The 15,804-nt window shown below is 36.4% G+C and overlaps 1 protein-coding gene across 1 annotated transcript in view; it reads right to left on the bottom strand.

Moving 5' to 3' along the window:
- CNTN3 (contactin 3) overlaps positions 1-15,804 on the bottom strand; it is a gene marked incomplete at both ends in the record, with an annotated part of 265,155 nt that overhangs the window by 78,278 nt on the left and 171,073 nt on the right. Inside the window, 2 exons of the mRNA XM_080913822.1 lie at positions 11,061-11,211; positions 14,819-14,948. Of these exons, the coding sequence (XP_080769948.1) occupies positions 11,061-11,211; positions 14,819-14,948 (281 nt within the window). The remainder of the gene's footprint in view (positions 1-11,060; positions 11,212-14,818; positions 14,949-15,804) is intronic.

Genomic DNA, 15,804 nt, shown 5'->3' with positions numbered 1-15,804 from the left:
ATTGGATCCTGAGGTCACTTAAAAAACTAAGTGTTATTGGTGTGGTCCTCTATGGTGATGTTGACAAGTGGTGGAAACTTTAAGATGTGAGTCTTGTACAGGGGAGTGTCTTTCTGGTAAGTGCATGCTTTCAAGAGACTATGAACTCTACCCTTTATATTTTCCCGATGCAAGGTGACTTTTTCTGCTCTAGATGTACTGCTATAGTTGGAGGAGAAATTGATTTCTATAAGCTGACATCTAACCTCCATATGCACTTAGTAGGAGCATAAACATTAATTTACTTCTCCTGAAAAAAAAACCATAAAAATCATTCAAAAGGCAATCATATATCCATTTGTACTCCACTGTAACTGTTAGACAATCAAGATAAATTTAAGATAAAACATCTCCTTTTCCAACCTTAAACATGTTAGTAGAAGAAAACCAAAGTGCCCTTTCATACAGCTGTATAAAACATGTTCTTTCTTTGAAATATGTGTGTGAGCAGGGATACAGAACATTGTCTGAGCTGTGTATAAGCACATTTGAGAGGTTGGGGGTTTAGTTGGGAATTCTACAAAGCAAAAAAATTATATGAAAATAGAAACTGTGAATCAGCAAGTCATTTAATTGGGCACAAAGCTTAGTTAATTGATCTAGCTTTGGCAATATGTTGACTTGAAGAGGATTCTGATTGTCTGAACTTTGAGATTCATGGATTAGCTTTTCATTGCTGGAATCATAAAGCTGACAAAAGATTTCTTAAGTTGCCCCTAGCTTTCATAATCCATAAAATCTAATTTGAAATATGGATTTAACAATCTCATAGTCATCACAAAATTTAACGGATGCAATTTGATAGACCGCTCGTCAGCAATTTCTTTAAAATAATGCTTTTATGGAATTTGTTTCCTTAAGGTTTACATTACAAAAAAGTCAATTCATCATTCCAAAAAGAAAGGTTTGCTTTTTATTCTTCTTTGACTTAAATTTTTTACCCTTCACACATTTAAATAATACTGAGAAATAAGTCATTATATTCCTTTTCTAGCCATTTTTTTAGTTACATTTTCTGTAACACATGCATGAGCAACTATAATGCCTTATATACATTTCTTTTATAATTGTGACTAGTGTCTTATAACATAAACAAGGTCCATATTGAAAAAATTGATAAAGGCAGGTTAATAAATAACATATTCAAATACATTTTTTTCAACTCATCCCTTCCAAAAAAAGTCTAATAAATGTGACCCAACAGATTAATGAAGGGTAGAATTATAAGAGGAGTCTTGTTCCTGGTTTATATAATATGAAGTCAAGACTCAGGAGCCCTGCAAAGTGTCCCTTGGTGGGTAAGTGGCAGACTGAGATCTGATTCATGTTTTCATGGAAGGAGATAAACGTTGTATTTAACTTCTTTTCATGTGGTAAACAATATGAAGAACCGGCAGCATAGTGCTTGGCAATCGGCCACAAATAACTTGTCTGAGTGCTATAAACATACAAAAGGAACTCAAGTTCTTTTGTGACTTGCCGAGATGGCTTTCATATAGAGTGGTAGAAAGGCTATGGTTTTGATGGCTTTCTGTAAACACCACTGCAAACCAAGATCTTGGATCATGCCATGTTGACTACTTTTACTCATAAATCTTCTCAGAGGTAGCTGGAATATGAGAAAAATATATGCTCCTTCTTTTTTCAGCAGAAATCGAGGGGCCATAGAAAGTCTGTTCTGAGAACAGAGAGCACACAAGGAGAGATTTCTCAGTTCTCTGACTCTCAACCCATGATGGTCAATCTTCTCTAAGAAATTCAAGGTAGATTAATGTTGCTCCCCTTGGACAGAGATGGATAATTCAGAATCTGTGAATAACTCAGGTAAAGATGGCTTGTTTGGGGGATTGAATATGAGCTTTGCCATGTAATAAATATACAGACAATTAGTCCAGCTTTTTATTGATGTAACCCCTCTGTTCAGATGGTATTTTTCCTACTCATTTGCTTTGCTCCAGTTCAGATTTCCCTTGTGAACCACCTGCTTTCTGAAGCTATCTCCTAATCCCAGGGGAGGAGACATTCTCCTAACCTCTTTGTGCTTCACAGGTTGCTATGCTTAAAACCACCTGCTTTTTGGGCAGAGGACCAGGGTCAAGTGTCTTCAGACTGTCCACATTTGTGTTGACTGTCTAAGATTTCACAGAAGTGACCTGTTACCCGGAAAATGCTTTTTTGTAGAATAAATTATATTATCATACTAATCATATACTCAGTCTCACTATAGTTGATTGTAGGTCATAAAACCATCCCAGGAAGTTTTGGGAACATAAAGTATGTTGAGACCTGGAAAGTTGGTAGCACATACCTGAGGCTTAGGTGACTCTCAGATACCTTTTCAGACATTCCTCCCTACAAAATGTATTTAGTCTCAGGCCCATTCTGAGAAGTGAGGTATGGTTTTCAGATTCATTTTCCATCATGAAAATAAACTGTTCGGAAACATGTTTTTGTTTATGTTTTTTTTTTTTTTTTTTTTTTTTTTTTTTTTTTTTTACCAAGATCAGCCATGGGCAGTCATGAAGAAGGCCTTTGCCTACAGAGTCACAACCTAATCTCTCATAGAAGGCCTTTCTGCTCTTCCAGCAAAAACTACCACCAAGCCTGCCATTTCCAAGCTAAGGACAATCAGGCCCCCCACCCCTTGAGACAAACCAGAGTTTCCTTCCCACCCGTCCCAGGCTATGTGCTAGCCCAAGGCCAATGACCATCATCTTTAATCTCTGCTACTCTGTGGCTCCCAGGGGTGCCTGGATGTCTAAGAGTCTGAGAAACCCTTGTCCAAGGCCCGGGGACCCCTGGGCCAGCTCCAGCTTTCCCAAGTCTAAGACTGAGCTTTCCTACCATGTCTTGACACTCCTTTACAGTCCAGCACATGCCTCTATGGCAGTGTGGGATAAGCAGGCAAACTCCCAGCATTCTGTCTTCCCAAGCAGCTGTGCCCAGTGGTGTAGCAGATGCAGGCCAACAACCCTACAGTTGATGTCTTAGTTTTTCTATATGAAAGCTCTTGAGGTTTCACACTCATTCTAATGTCTTCCACGCACCCAAGCAAAAGATAAAGATGTAGTAAGTTAGAGGACAACATAGAGTACCTTCCTTCCCAGCAGTTGGCAGGGACAGCAATCACTCATCAGCTAGTAATCAGTTCCTTAAAGTGTCAGCACCTCAGACATTAAGGGAAAAATTCCTTTTGCTCTTCAAAGGTAGACAGTTAAAAAATTGACTTTGAGTTAAAACATAGAAGGCAAATGCTTCTCTGAGATCCTAGTGGTGAGCAGAGGGCAGATCAATTACATTTACTGAGTTCCTGCCTTAAATGCTGCTCATGAATGGGTGGATGACAAGGAGACAGAGATAGAGGAAGGGAGGGAGGGAGGGAGGGAGGAAGGGAGGGAGGGAGGGAGGGAGGGAGGGAGGGAGGGAGGGAAGGAAAGAAGGAGAACTGGAGGGAGGGAAGAAGGGAGGGAGGGAGGGAGGGAGGGAGGGAGCCAGCTTCTGGGCTTTAAGGTACAGGGGAGCCATGGAAGGCTTGAAGACGCAAAGAGAAACCTTTGTTTAGTTTTCACAGTGTAAAGAGAAAAGAAGTGTAATAGTTACCAGTTAGAAGACAAGAGACATGACGAAATATGTAGGACATAGAGAAAGAAGGTATCTTTCTTCTAGGCCAGGGCAAATGTAGCCTGACCACACACTATCTATGGAGTGATGACATTCATAGTCATATCGTCATGGGAGGCTGTGGCTGCCAGAAATGGCCTGCACTTTGACAACACAACTTAGGTCCTGACAAGTGTTTACACTGTACCTGTCAGTGTCTTCATTCAGTTATTGGATTTGACCACTGGGAAGCATCTATTTGGGGTTTCTTTTTTTTTTTTAAATTGAACAACTTTATTTTAAAAAAACAAAGATAAATTTACAGATTTTAAAAGCATTTTTGCATAAAAGTATATGAGTACATTTTTGTCAGTACTTGATTTTTTTAAAGGTTTGATAGTATACATTAAAATCTCACTAGTTACAATGAGCATAAAGTACATGCTTTCAAACTAGTTGGTACTAGTCATGAAGGTAAAATTAAATAAAGGAGAAATTACATATAGATTTTATTTAAAAGTATAGTTTATATGAATGTAATTCAATCTCTTTTGAGATTCAGTCCTATGAGTTCTATCAAATGAACAGTTATGTAAGTATTATTCATTGTAAGCAGTTATACTTTCCTTTCCACTAAGTAGCCCCTGAGCCCTAAATCACACTTCCCAATTGATGGCAATAGTAAATTCTTTCAGTCTCCTCAAAAGACACATCTCTAGAGATGTCATCTTTATGAAGTTATGAAGTATATAAGGCCCACTAAATTATAAGGGCAGTTTCTATGTACAAAAGATGCATTATGAATTGACTAAAATGGTTTTTAAAAACTGTCTACATTGTGGTTATTCATATCAATGATATATCGTCACTATTTCTTTCTCTAAAAAGCAGTTCCTTTTCTATAGTATTAAATGCTGCATATGGTATCTGGCATGATTTTAATGTGTTTAATTAGGAGTAATGGGCCATTCCTGGACTTTCTTTTCAACTGAGGCTATTTCAATTAAACATTTAATATTGAAAGCAATGGCATTCACATAAAATGCCTAATTTTAAAAATAATTGTCCAATACCTTTTAAGTACCACTAAGTAATAAGGAAAAAAGCCACATATTATTTTAAGCATGCTAACTGGTTATTTTTCTCATAAAGCATACCTCTTCATATTCTCACCATTGGTTTTTTATTTTACTTTGCTTAAAGGAGAAAAAAGAATCAATATAACTTGTCTCCCTTGAAAACTCATGACTTTAAGTGAGCCAGTAAGTAGGATAACAGTGACACATTGCCACCTGGTAAAATGTTGTATTTTGATAAAAGGCAGAGGTCATTTCTCTTATTTTAGCAAATGGTTTCTTTTAGGTTTATACAGTTAAAAATAGTAAAAGAAAAATGTCTTCACTTACTATTTAGTGTTTGTAATTTTGAGGTCTGAAATTGTTTGTTACAAGGTAAATAAGCTGACCTTTACATAATACATCAAGACTGAGATGATATTATGTAAATAGGCTTTTCTACTTTTAATTATGGTGTCCATGAGCTTCAGAGTATAATACATGTCCACTTCTCCTTAATAATATCTACTGTCAGAGATGATTATGTCCATTGCCCCAGCAAAGCCATTCAGTCTAACTTAATAAAGATGTCAAAAATTTCCCAGGTCTTTCAATGTAAAGTTCCAACTTTATATTGATACTGTTTATACTTCCATCCATTATCTCCCATTCTATCTTCTTTAATTGTCTACATACCTATTATTTACTTATTAACCTATGTTTGGATAATGTATTTGTCATCTCTAATCTATCTCCCCATGCTCTTTATCTGTATGAAATCTTTCTCTAACTAGTATACATCTATTCACCTATCTACCTATCTTTGTAGCTATCTATTAATACCTATATTTAACCCATCTACATACATTCTCACTATATATAATCTGTTACTCTGTTTACCAACTCTTCTTCCATAATATCTATCATTTATTTTATACACATCCATCTACATCTAATCTATTCATCTACTGCTATGATCTTTTTATCTATATATGCATGCACCTATCATATATCTATCTATCTATCTATCTATCTATCTATCTATCTATCTAGTTGAAAGCTATTTAAATTTAACAAATCTCAGCATATTTTTCCCACCTCTACCTTTTCTATAAAGGTTCTCTGCCTCATTGGCTGGGTTTCCTGTGATCCATGATGCCTTCACCAGAAATCTAGGACTTATCTCTAGTATCCATACTCTCATCCAGTCAAAATTCCAATCAACTGCTGTCAAATTTAGCTTTTACAAACTCCTCTAGCCTTCTTTGTACCCCCACTGCTATTTGTATAGCTATGATATACTTTTTTCTTTCTTAGATTGGTGGATTAATAACTGACTCACACCTTCAGTCCTCACTTCTTCAGTCCACTAGCTGCTACTGTTGGTCTTCTTTTAATCCTGACATTTTGTTTTATTATACTGCTTTCCAGTGATCATGAATAAACCCCAAGCTCCTCAAACTGGTATGTAATATGAATGCATTTGAGGCTGAGACATACCTTCATAATTCATTCACATTTCTCCTATCCTGTCATTTTACACGTCCAGTTACTCCATAACTCCAGTAAAATAGAAACCCCATTATAGTAGTAGTAAGACATAGGCCCTCTGGGGGAAGAATAAAGTTAGTGATACAAATGAAATTAATACCCTTTGGCAAAAAGTTGAAGGGAGCTGCTTAAAGGCATCATTTAAGGAGTACAGTATAGCTCTGCATGTACTTTATGCCACCTTAAACTTAATGCCATGTAATTCTCAGAACACAGAGAAGTTGTTATTATTTAGAAATTTCCAAGTCTATGGATGCTGTTACAGCATGTGGAACAGGCTCAAACAATACCAGCTTTGCCAGACACCAGACAGTTTGCAGGTCACTGTCTCTTTTTGGAACTTAATTCTCTAGTAATCCCAGTGTTATAGTTTAAGGCTTGCTATAGATTTTCTGTAAACTTTATCCACATGTGGAGCTGGGACCTTTTCAGGGAATCTTTGAATAGCCTATACATTCCCAGTGGAGTTTGGATGTAACTATTCTATCACCTTTCTGGCCAATAAAAAGCAATAAATAATAGCAAGTAGTTTTCTCATATAAAGCACATAACTCATGTGTAAAACGTATACAGGACTCAAAGTGTTTTCAGATGTATATACAACACTTGATCTAAAGAGCGCAGTACTTGCGATTCACATTGAAAGCACCATTGTCTATTTGAATCAGTCTTTCTTAGGCATCTGTTCAGTAAAAACCTATGTTTATTTTTAGCTTGAAATATTTCTCAGATTCAAAAGCAACAAACCTCATGACTCACTAGTTTAGGGGTCTCAGAAACTTTGACTCATTTTTCAAATTTTATTAATAATTCTAAGGCCATGTATTGATTTACCAAAACTGACAAACTGGGTAGATAGAATTATAGAAATATAACATATGACTTACAGTCACATTTATCACTATATAATTAATAAAATTCATAATCTTATCTTAAAAATCTAATTTAGGTTTTGAATGAAATTTTAATTAAAAATTGTTTGCTTATTAGAAATGTATTTGTTGGCTGCAATGTTCCTTAGTGATACAGATCTTTACTATTGTGCATAATTCAATTTACACATCTGCTTTCTAGAACCTAAAAGTAAGTAACTAAACAAACAAAGACTAAGTAAGTACATTTGCTGCCAGAAGCCCTATGGTAGATTGGAGGTAAACAAATTAGTGCCAAATCTCATCATAAATACTAAACTAGAAATGTCACCCTAAAAATGTTATCTTTTCTAGGTTCATATACAACCTCCAATTTATATGTACGCAAATGAGATCTGAATCTGTAGCTTCTATGTTGGAACAGCCCATGGTTGCACAACCCCAATGTATCTTCCACTTAAAGGGCTTCCAAATTCTGGCTGAAAGCTGCAGACCCAGTCACAAAGGAAAGATATGGACCTTACATTGCCAAGATAAGGACAGCAGCCTACACTGATTTTAAATGAACCTGGACAAGATTCAAGCCCACAACTCTGTCCTACTTGTTCTGAGCATCCTGCTCCCTCAGCACACAAGCACAGTGGAATTTGTACTGTCTAAAGACATAAAACCCAAATCCAAACCATTACTTGGGACACACAATGGCATAATTCACTGTCTCTCCTTATTTCAGTTTCTTATTTTTAGCTTTATCTTCCTATCTGAAAGCTTCCTTATTATCCACAGGAGAAATAAGAGACATACAGAATACACGATGAAGGATCCAGAATACTAACAGAATACTACACTCATAGAAAACTGATCTATATATATATATATATATATATATATATATATATATATATATATATATATATATATAGAGAGAGAGAGAGAGAGAGAGAGAGAGAGAGAGAGAACCTCCCTCATTGCTCTTCACTGAACTGACAGTGGCCAGCTGATGCCTAAGTAGTCCTCTAGATTCACTGGTGCATGGGTGGGGTATGAAGCCAATGGCCTGTTCTTGATATAATGAACCTAGCCTGGAAGGTCTCTCTTTAGAAAGTCCAACCAAGGAGTGATCACTCAACCAAGACACAGAAACTTAGGACTGTTTTCCATCATGCCATCTTTTAATACTTTACATGTAATATAAACTTAATCTTACTATTTTACATATCTCCAAATATAATGTATATTTTTATCTTTGCAAGTAGATAAGGCATACAGCTAATATCATTTTTAATAAGTGAAAAAAACTAATGTTTACAAGTTTTTAAACTAGAAAGCAAGAAAACTGCAAATTCCTTCACCTTCTAAACATATATTCTTTTCAAATCCATCCTAGTGTAATGTGCATGCTAAATCACTCCTAGGGTACCTAGGGCTAAATCTCTTAATCTTTTTTTTTTATACCCACTTAAATTTAAGATTATGGACCTCTGTATAGGATGTGTACTGCTGTGAGGACAAGTGGGTTTGCTGTTAAACAAAGAACTGAAGCCCTTGGAAAATAATCACTGCACGATTCGTGCACACAGTCAAAATGATTTAGGTAGTTGCATAGGAGGCCATGACTTACATAGTCACATTGGAGGTCTTAACTTTCAATGTAGTCCACACTAACAAAGGGATTAAGCTTGTTTATAAATATAAACACCAAGTATGTCAATCACATCTTCTTTCTGTTTGACCTGTGTGGCTGGGTTGTGTTGGAGACACCCACTTGGGAGTTATTGTTGTTCATTTGAAGTCGTGTTTTAATAAAGATGTTACATGTTACATAAGGAAACAATTGCAGCTTGGGTGGATTTACCAACTCTTATGAAATTACCTCTAAGCCTGTAATCTAAAAGCTGTTTCTCTGCAGTAAGAATTTGTTTTAAGTAAAGGAAATCCATGGACCATGGAAGAAGATTTTATATTTTGTGCAATGCCCTCTCTTTTCCCAAATAATGCTTGTAATTCTGTGATTGGAAAATCCTGAGATAACCTCAAAGATACTAGACTCCTGTACAAAAGCTGGTACTAAAAAATCTTAGTGATTCTGCTCAAAGGTTTGATTACTCATTAGCTGATAGCAAGTTCAAAAGCAGATACAGCTTTGTCTATGCATTCAGATTTCTGCTGTAATCAATCACCAGAAACATAACACCCCCCCCCCATCTAATATTCCATCCTAGGGCCCATTGGCTAAAATCACAGTAAGAAGGTGACAAATTTGCATTCTTTCTAAAGACTCTAGAATTATTTGGGTTCAATCAGATGTCAGGGGTGGAACACTGACCCCCGGCGTGATGGACAGGGAATACCTGTCTGTTGCCTCTTCCTGTTTTCAAAGTATTACCCCACTCTAAGGTCCATCTCTGCTTTGGATCTTACCTGCTCCCCAGATAATTATCTCTCTAGCCATTCTCTTTGATTTACTTTCCCTCTTTAATTTAATTTCAAAAGCCCCAGTGATTTGTTTGATTCTACCTGGGTTAATTCTTTAGTATAATCTCTTCATTTTAAAATTGACATATCGGGGCTGATGATAAGGCTCAGTGAATAAATATTACTGCCACCAAGTTTGGCAATATGAGTTTAGTCACCAGAGCTTGCATGGAGAAAGGGGAGAACTGATTGCCACAAGCCCTTGGATTTCCACATAAGTAGAGTGGCATATTCTCTCTCTTTCCCCCACCCCCCCAATTGCAAATAGTCATATAAAAAGAAATGGATCAATCAATGAATAAAAAATGGACAGACAACCTTAATTTCAAATTTAATTTAATTTTGTTTGTTTCTTTGTGATGATAACTTTTGCTTGTGATTTATTTGTGAGGATTAATTTCTGGCCATGCCTTTAAGGGAGTTTCTAGATTGAGTTGAGATAGGAAAACCATTGTAACAGTGAGCAATACTATTCCTTGGGGTGGGAACTTAAAGCTTTCAAACAGCAGAAAAGAAGTTGAGGATTCTCTCTGACTGTGAACAAGATATGAAAACTACTTGGCTACCCTGCTGTCCTCTCCATGATAGATTGTACTCTCAAACCTCAAACTGTGGGACACAACAAACTCCTATTTACTTAAGCTGCTGTTGTCATAATACAGTCATATTAATGCAACTAATACTTTGCTTAACACAACAAAGTCACGGGTTTCTAGGGCAAAGATGTGAGCCTTATGGGGCTATTACTCAACTATCACAACCTTTGAGCACAATATATAGCAAGAAATAAGCATCCAGTCAATAGTAATAGTAGTCACCATACACACTTACTCTCTGGTGGGTATTGATCAGCATGGTTTATGAATATTTATGCATTTCATCTCCATAACAAACTTCTCAACATGAAGCAATAACTGTTGCCATTATCCCCTTAACGAATAAAAACACAGAAATGCAGCAACATTTCATGAAGCCAGTTAAATGCCTAATGAAGTCATGAACCCAGTCAGAACAGGTTCAGAATCTGGCATTTAATTAAGATTCTTTCTGTACCTTCATTCCAGTGTAATAATGAGAAAACAAGGGAAATGTGAGCTTAAATTAAATTCAGGAACAGCTAAAATATACGAACGTGGAAGACAACAATGAGTGCAGCTCTTTCCTACACTTGGTCACCTTATCATCTTCTCTTTTGTCTTGAGATGAGGTCTCACATCAGAGGCTCACATTCTGTCATCATTCTGGTTGATTGTCCCCAGAGGCCCACAGAGGAATAGTTTTACCACAGAAAAACATTTTATGTAAAGCAAAGGTTTATCAGCTGTGAAAGTGATTAACAGTGTAATAAAAAATTAAAAGCAAAGCCATCAATGTTCTAATTTGTAAATACCATACATTCTACTGTTTGCTGCTACTGATCACCACAGGAAGGAAGAAGAAAGCAAGCCAGTGTGTTAGAACTGAATACCTCGCCTGCTCCTGCACAATCCTGTCTCCTTTCTTCCAGAAAGAAAGTGCCCTTGGAGAGGCTCTGGGTTTACAATCCAAGATCACCAGGCTGCCCACCTGCACCTGAACCATTTTCTTCATAGGGTTCTTTGAAAAATCTGGAGCAGAAGCTGAAGGGGAATGAGAGAGAGAGAGAGAGAGAGAGAGAGAGAGAGAGAGAGAGAGAGAGAGAGAGAGAGAGAGAGAGAGAGAGAGAGAGACAGACAGAGACAGAGAGACAGAGAGGGAGGATGGGGAGGGAGGAAAGGAGGGAGGGGAGGAGGAAGGAAGGGAGGGAGGGAGGGAAGGGGAGAGAGGGAAGAAGGGAGAGAAAGACTGTGAGAGAGAATTTTTTATTTAATAAAAAAATAGATACATAAAACAATTACTTTAAATTAAAAGGTCCATTATATCTATAAATTCTTCTTGGCACCAAACAGGTTGGGGCTTGATTTGACATGTATTGTATGCAAGAATGCAATGCTAAAAATTTAATGTGTTCTCTGGTATGTGGTTGCATACTAAATCTTCAGACTATTGCTTTACATGGGCATTCTTTTAATATTTACTGTGAAGATTTATAATAACTCAGTCATACATTCATTAAAGAAATTCACTTTTCATAGTATATTTAGCAAAGTTTGCCCCAGCAAGAGGATCCTTGATCCTCTGGGCACAGCACCTAGTGAAGATCTGCCATTTAGAGGGTGCAGACCAAAGGTTCTAGAATGAAGGTAGAGTTCTGAACTAAATGTTTTTCAGATTGTGTATAAAAGTCTCATATAATTAAATTTAACATCTATGTTGAGAAAAGAGGACATAACAGATATAATGTTCAATGATGTTTTATTACATTAAATATCATAATGTGCAAAAAATATTAAGCTTGCTAGTAAAGTTGCGATGTCAATTTTAAGGCTACATAGTAAGATGTAAGGAATCATTAAATAAAATAATATGCTAACTGGAAACTTACTATTCCTTTTACTACATTCGTGTAAAAAGCTTAGAAACCTGATTATTTACCAAGAATACCAAGTGTGGGATTTTGATTTGAAAATACGACTTAATTCTTTTTTATTTTATGTGTATGAGTGTTTTGCCTGCAAGTATGTTATTGTACCACATGTGTGCAGTGCCTGCAGACGTCAAAGGAGAGATCTGGATATCCTGAAACTAGAGCGTAGGTACTTGTCATTTGCCATATGTAGCTGCTGCATATGCAAACAATTTCCTATACAAAAGCAGCAACTTCTCTTAATTGATGAGCCATTTCTTCAGCTCCTACCTACCTGGCTTCTACTGTTCTATACTATGATAAATCCCAGTGAAAATAACTTACTGTCTGGTACATCATCATTTTATAACAGTGATAGCATGGGATGGAGTATGTCCATATTCAACTACTGCACTAAAGGCACAAGGAACATCATAAAGGAGAGACACACCCCAAAATATTTTAAGAGCCGGTAGACCAAGGAATCTTTGAGGGTGTGCCTTAGAGGTATAACAGGGAAGCTGGATTCATGAAATCTCAGCAACCTAGCTACTTGCATAAAACTGAAAACATTCTACCAATGGTTAACTTCCAATTATAGATGGGAATTTCATGGGGCCCTAGTCCTGCATGAAGAGAAACTAACCACCGCCAAGAGGAAGAAGTCGTCCTCACCGCTGTAAGTCCCATGGCTGGTTGTCTAATATGGAGTGTCAGTCCTAGAAACACTGAACAGACTCCACAGACAGAATCCATGTTAATTTGTTAATATGTATATGTAACAATAGTAGTTAAAAAAGAGGTGGCTGTGAACCTTTAAAGGAATGGGGACAGGAGATTTACCCTCGAGGGGTAGAAAAAAGAAATAGGAGAGGGAAATGATGTAATTATCAGTCAATTAAATAAAAAATGTTATTCCACGTGGGTCTTATAAATTAAAATCCTGTGGAAAAATATTTTAGTAAAACATCCTATTTATATTTTAATGAACATTTTAACTTGTATTTTTCCAGATAACATCTCTACAGCAAAATAGGTAGGAATCTATCCTTTTTTTAAAAAAAAAATAATTTGACTGTGACCCTTTAGAGTTTCATTCTACAGAGACATGTCTTTTGACTGATATTTATATACAGTCCTCTCTTTTCTTTGTTGTGGCATGCTACTTCTCTGCCACAAATACTAGGAGGCAGATCACTGATAATCCTTACAGTCACTCTGAGACACATGAACCATTTCCAATCCTCAAGTGCTAGAATCAAGTGGACTCTTGGCTTACCCAAGGGAAGATGGCCCAGCAGTTAAGAGTACTGAATGCTTTTCCAGAGGTCCCAAGTTCAATTCCCAGCAACATCATGGTGGCTTACAACCATCTGTGATGGGATCTGATGCCCTTTTCTGGTGTGTCTCAAGGTAGCAACTCACATACACGGTGAAGACTAATGGAGATTAACCGTGGATTCCTCAACATTTCCTGGTACTTGGCACTGCATAACCATTTCTTGAGAGAGATGTAAGGTCTAATATTTGGCAGCCCCTATCATGGTGTTAAGAGCACATAGGAGTCCTATCCTTTTCCTAGTCCCTAAGTTACTGGCAAATATTTCAAAGTATGCCCCAGAGTGAAAATATTCTTAAACTGAGAGACAATGGCTTAGATAAGTCAAAGCCTCATAATCTTCAAGACATTTGCACCAGTTCAATGATAGACAGTGACAAATCAGGGTTTATTTGGTCAAGGACATAGTATTGATTTTTGCATTTAAGGGACTAAGATGGTCCTGCCTATCCCATGAGACTGAATTGGAAGGCATTCCATAAAAACTGGAAACAATGGTGATAGTAATATCCTGCCTCAAGTTATTTTCAAATCAAAACTTTCAGTCTTAATTTTTTGAGACAATAAATCCTTTCTTCTTCATCTTCCCCCTTTCCTTCTGTATTTCTACTATGCTGTCAAATCACTATTTTGTTTTTCAGACTTTTGATAGGCCAATGTCCTTTGCATGAATGCCCTGCACTCTACAAAATATTTTCTTCCTTTTCTTATACCTATCCTGCAGAAAGATGAAAATAAACAATAATCTAAAGTAGTGGATCTTTGGTTGATCATGCCTCACGTGTGCTCTATAACTAAACCTACAAACCAGGTCCATGAAGTCAAATATAGTTTCTGAATCAAATATAAGTGATTCCAACTTTGTCATTTGCTTTCAGGAACCATCAAGGGAGAAACACAAGACTATTCTTAAGAAGGATTTCTGAATCTATAATAGTGTCACTGGGTAGAGGTCCATTGGATACTAAGGAACTTCTTTCTCTTTGTTTAACTCAAACTTGGAAGTTAATTCTGGTCACTATGGCTGCTTTTCCTTTTACATCATTGAAAATACATATATTCTGGGTTGGGTTGGATTATTATTTATTTATTTATTTATTTATTTATTTATTTATTTATTTAGAGGTAGGGTCTTACTCTGTAGCTCAAGTTGTTTAGTCGGACTACTGGCAGTTCCTATGTAAGTTAGGCTGGAGTCAACTTTGTACTAATGCTTCTGTCTTGGTCTCCTAGGTGCTAGATGTCTAGTGTATTCTCTAATTAGAAAACATGAATAATAAAAATGATATTGTAAATACTGTTGGTGGTATAATGAAATGTAAAATGTCAGCATTTTAGATTCTGGCAACAATGGAGCATTTAGGAGGAAAAAGTAATATTAAACCAATAAAGGAATTCTTACCTACTACCTTGAGCTCAGCACTGGAGTAGACAAGACCATGCTTGTTTTCTGCTATACATTGGAACATTCCAGAGTCAGTTACATTGAGGTTGGATATTGTAAGGGCACCATTTTCTATCTGTATTCTCTCCTGGATAGAAAATAAAGTTTCTGGCAAATAAATAAAGTTTTATAATTAAAATAAACACTACTATCATTTCAATCAGAGAATAGATGGTGCTATTTTCCTGAGACTACTAGGTAGTCTGACCAGAAATGTAACCTTTTTCTTCTTTGAAATAGAAAATGATGTTTCACATATACAAGTAAAAAAAAATCTCAAAATAATTATTGAAAGCGGAGGTGAAGTGTGGCAGACATTTCATTTTCAAATATAGTTAATGATTCAGACTGGGAAAAAAGTACTAGGAAGTTGATTTTCATCCTAAGATGCAGAAAATTTTTCATCACAATATTTTTTAAAACTGTGTAGGTTTATGACATTATATACTCAGTGAATTAAACTATCCTCAGAGAGTATAGTAAACCCACATACTTACCAGGATATTTTTCCAACCCTAATGTTTTTTATATAGAGAAGCATAAAGGCACATAATTAATGTAGTACCCACATACAAAAATGAACAGAAGTCCCATGGCTGGAGAGGCAAAGTAAATGAGAAGGTAAGTACTAAATGCTGAGGGCAGCCAACCCATAGATTATATATTCTCCAGACACCAGACCAAGGTATAAAACAGGAAAAGCAAACTAAATTGCATGATTGCCCAAAGTAAAGCAGTCTTACACACAAATGCATAGAATCATTATTTATATTAATGTAATCTTTTCAATGCAAAATCATCACCATACCTCGAATTGCAGTGTGATGATACGCCATTAAAACACTGGATGACAGATCTTTATGATTCTCACTGTGTTGTGATTTTCATGGGAAAATGCCTGCAGGGTTTTGTGTTTGAACATAAGGATGATATGAAAGACTGGA

This window comes from Micromys minutus (assembly GCF_963924665.1).
Source record: "Micromys minutus genome assembly, chromosome: 3".
Lineage (NCBI taxonomy): Eukaryota > Metazoa > Chordata > Mammalia > Rodentia > Muridae > Micromys > Micromys minutus.
The sequence above is the reverse complement of the archived record's forward strand: the minus strand, read 5'-3'. Positions and strand labels throughout refer to the sequence as shown.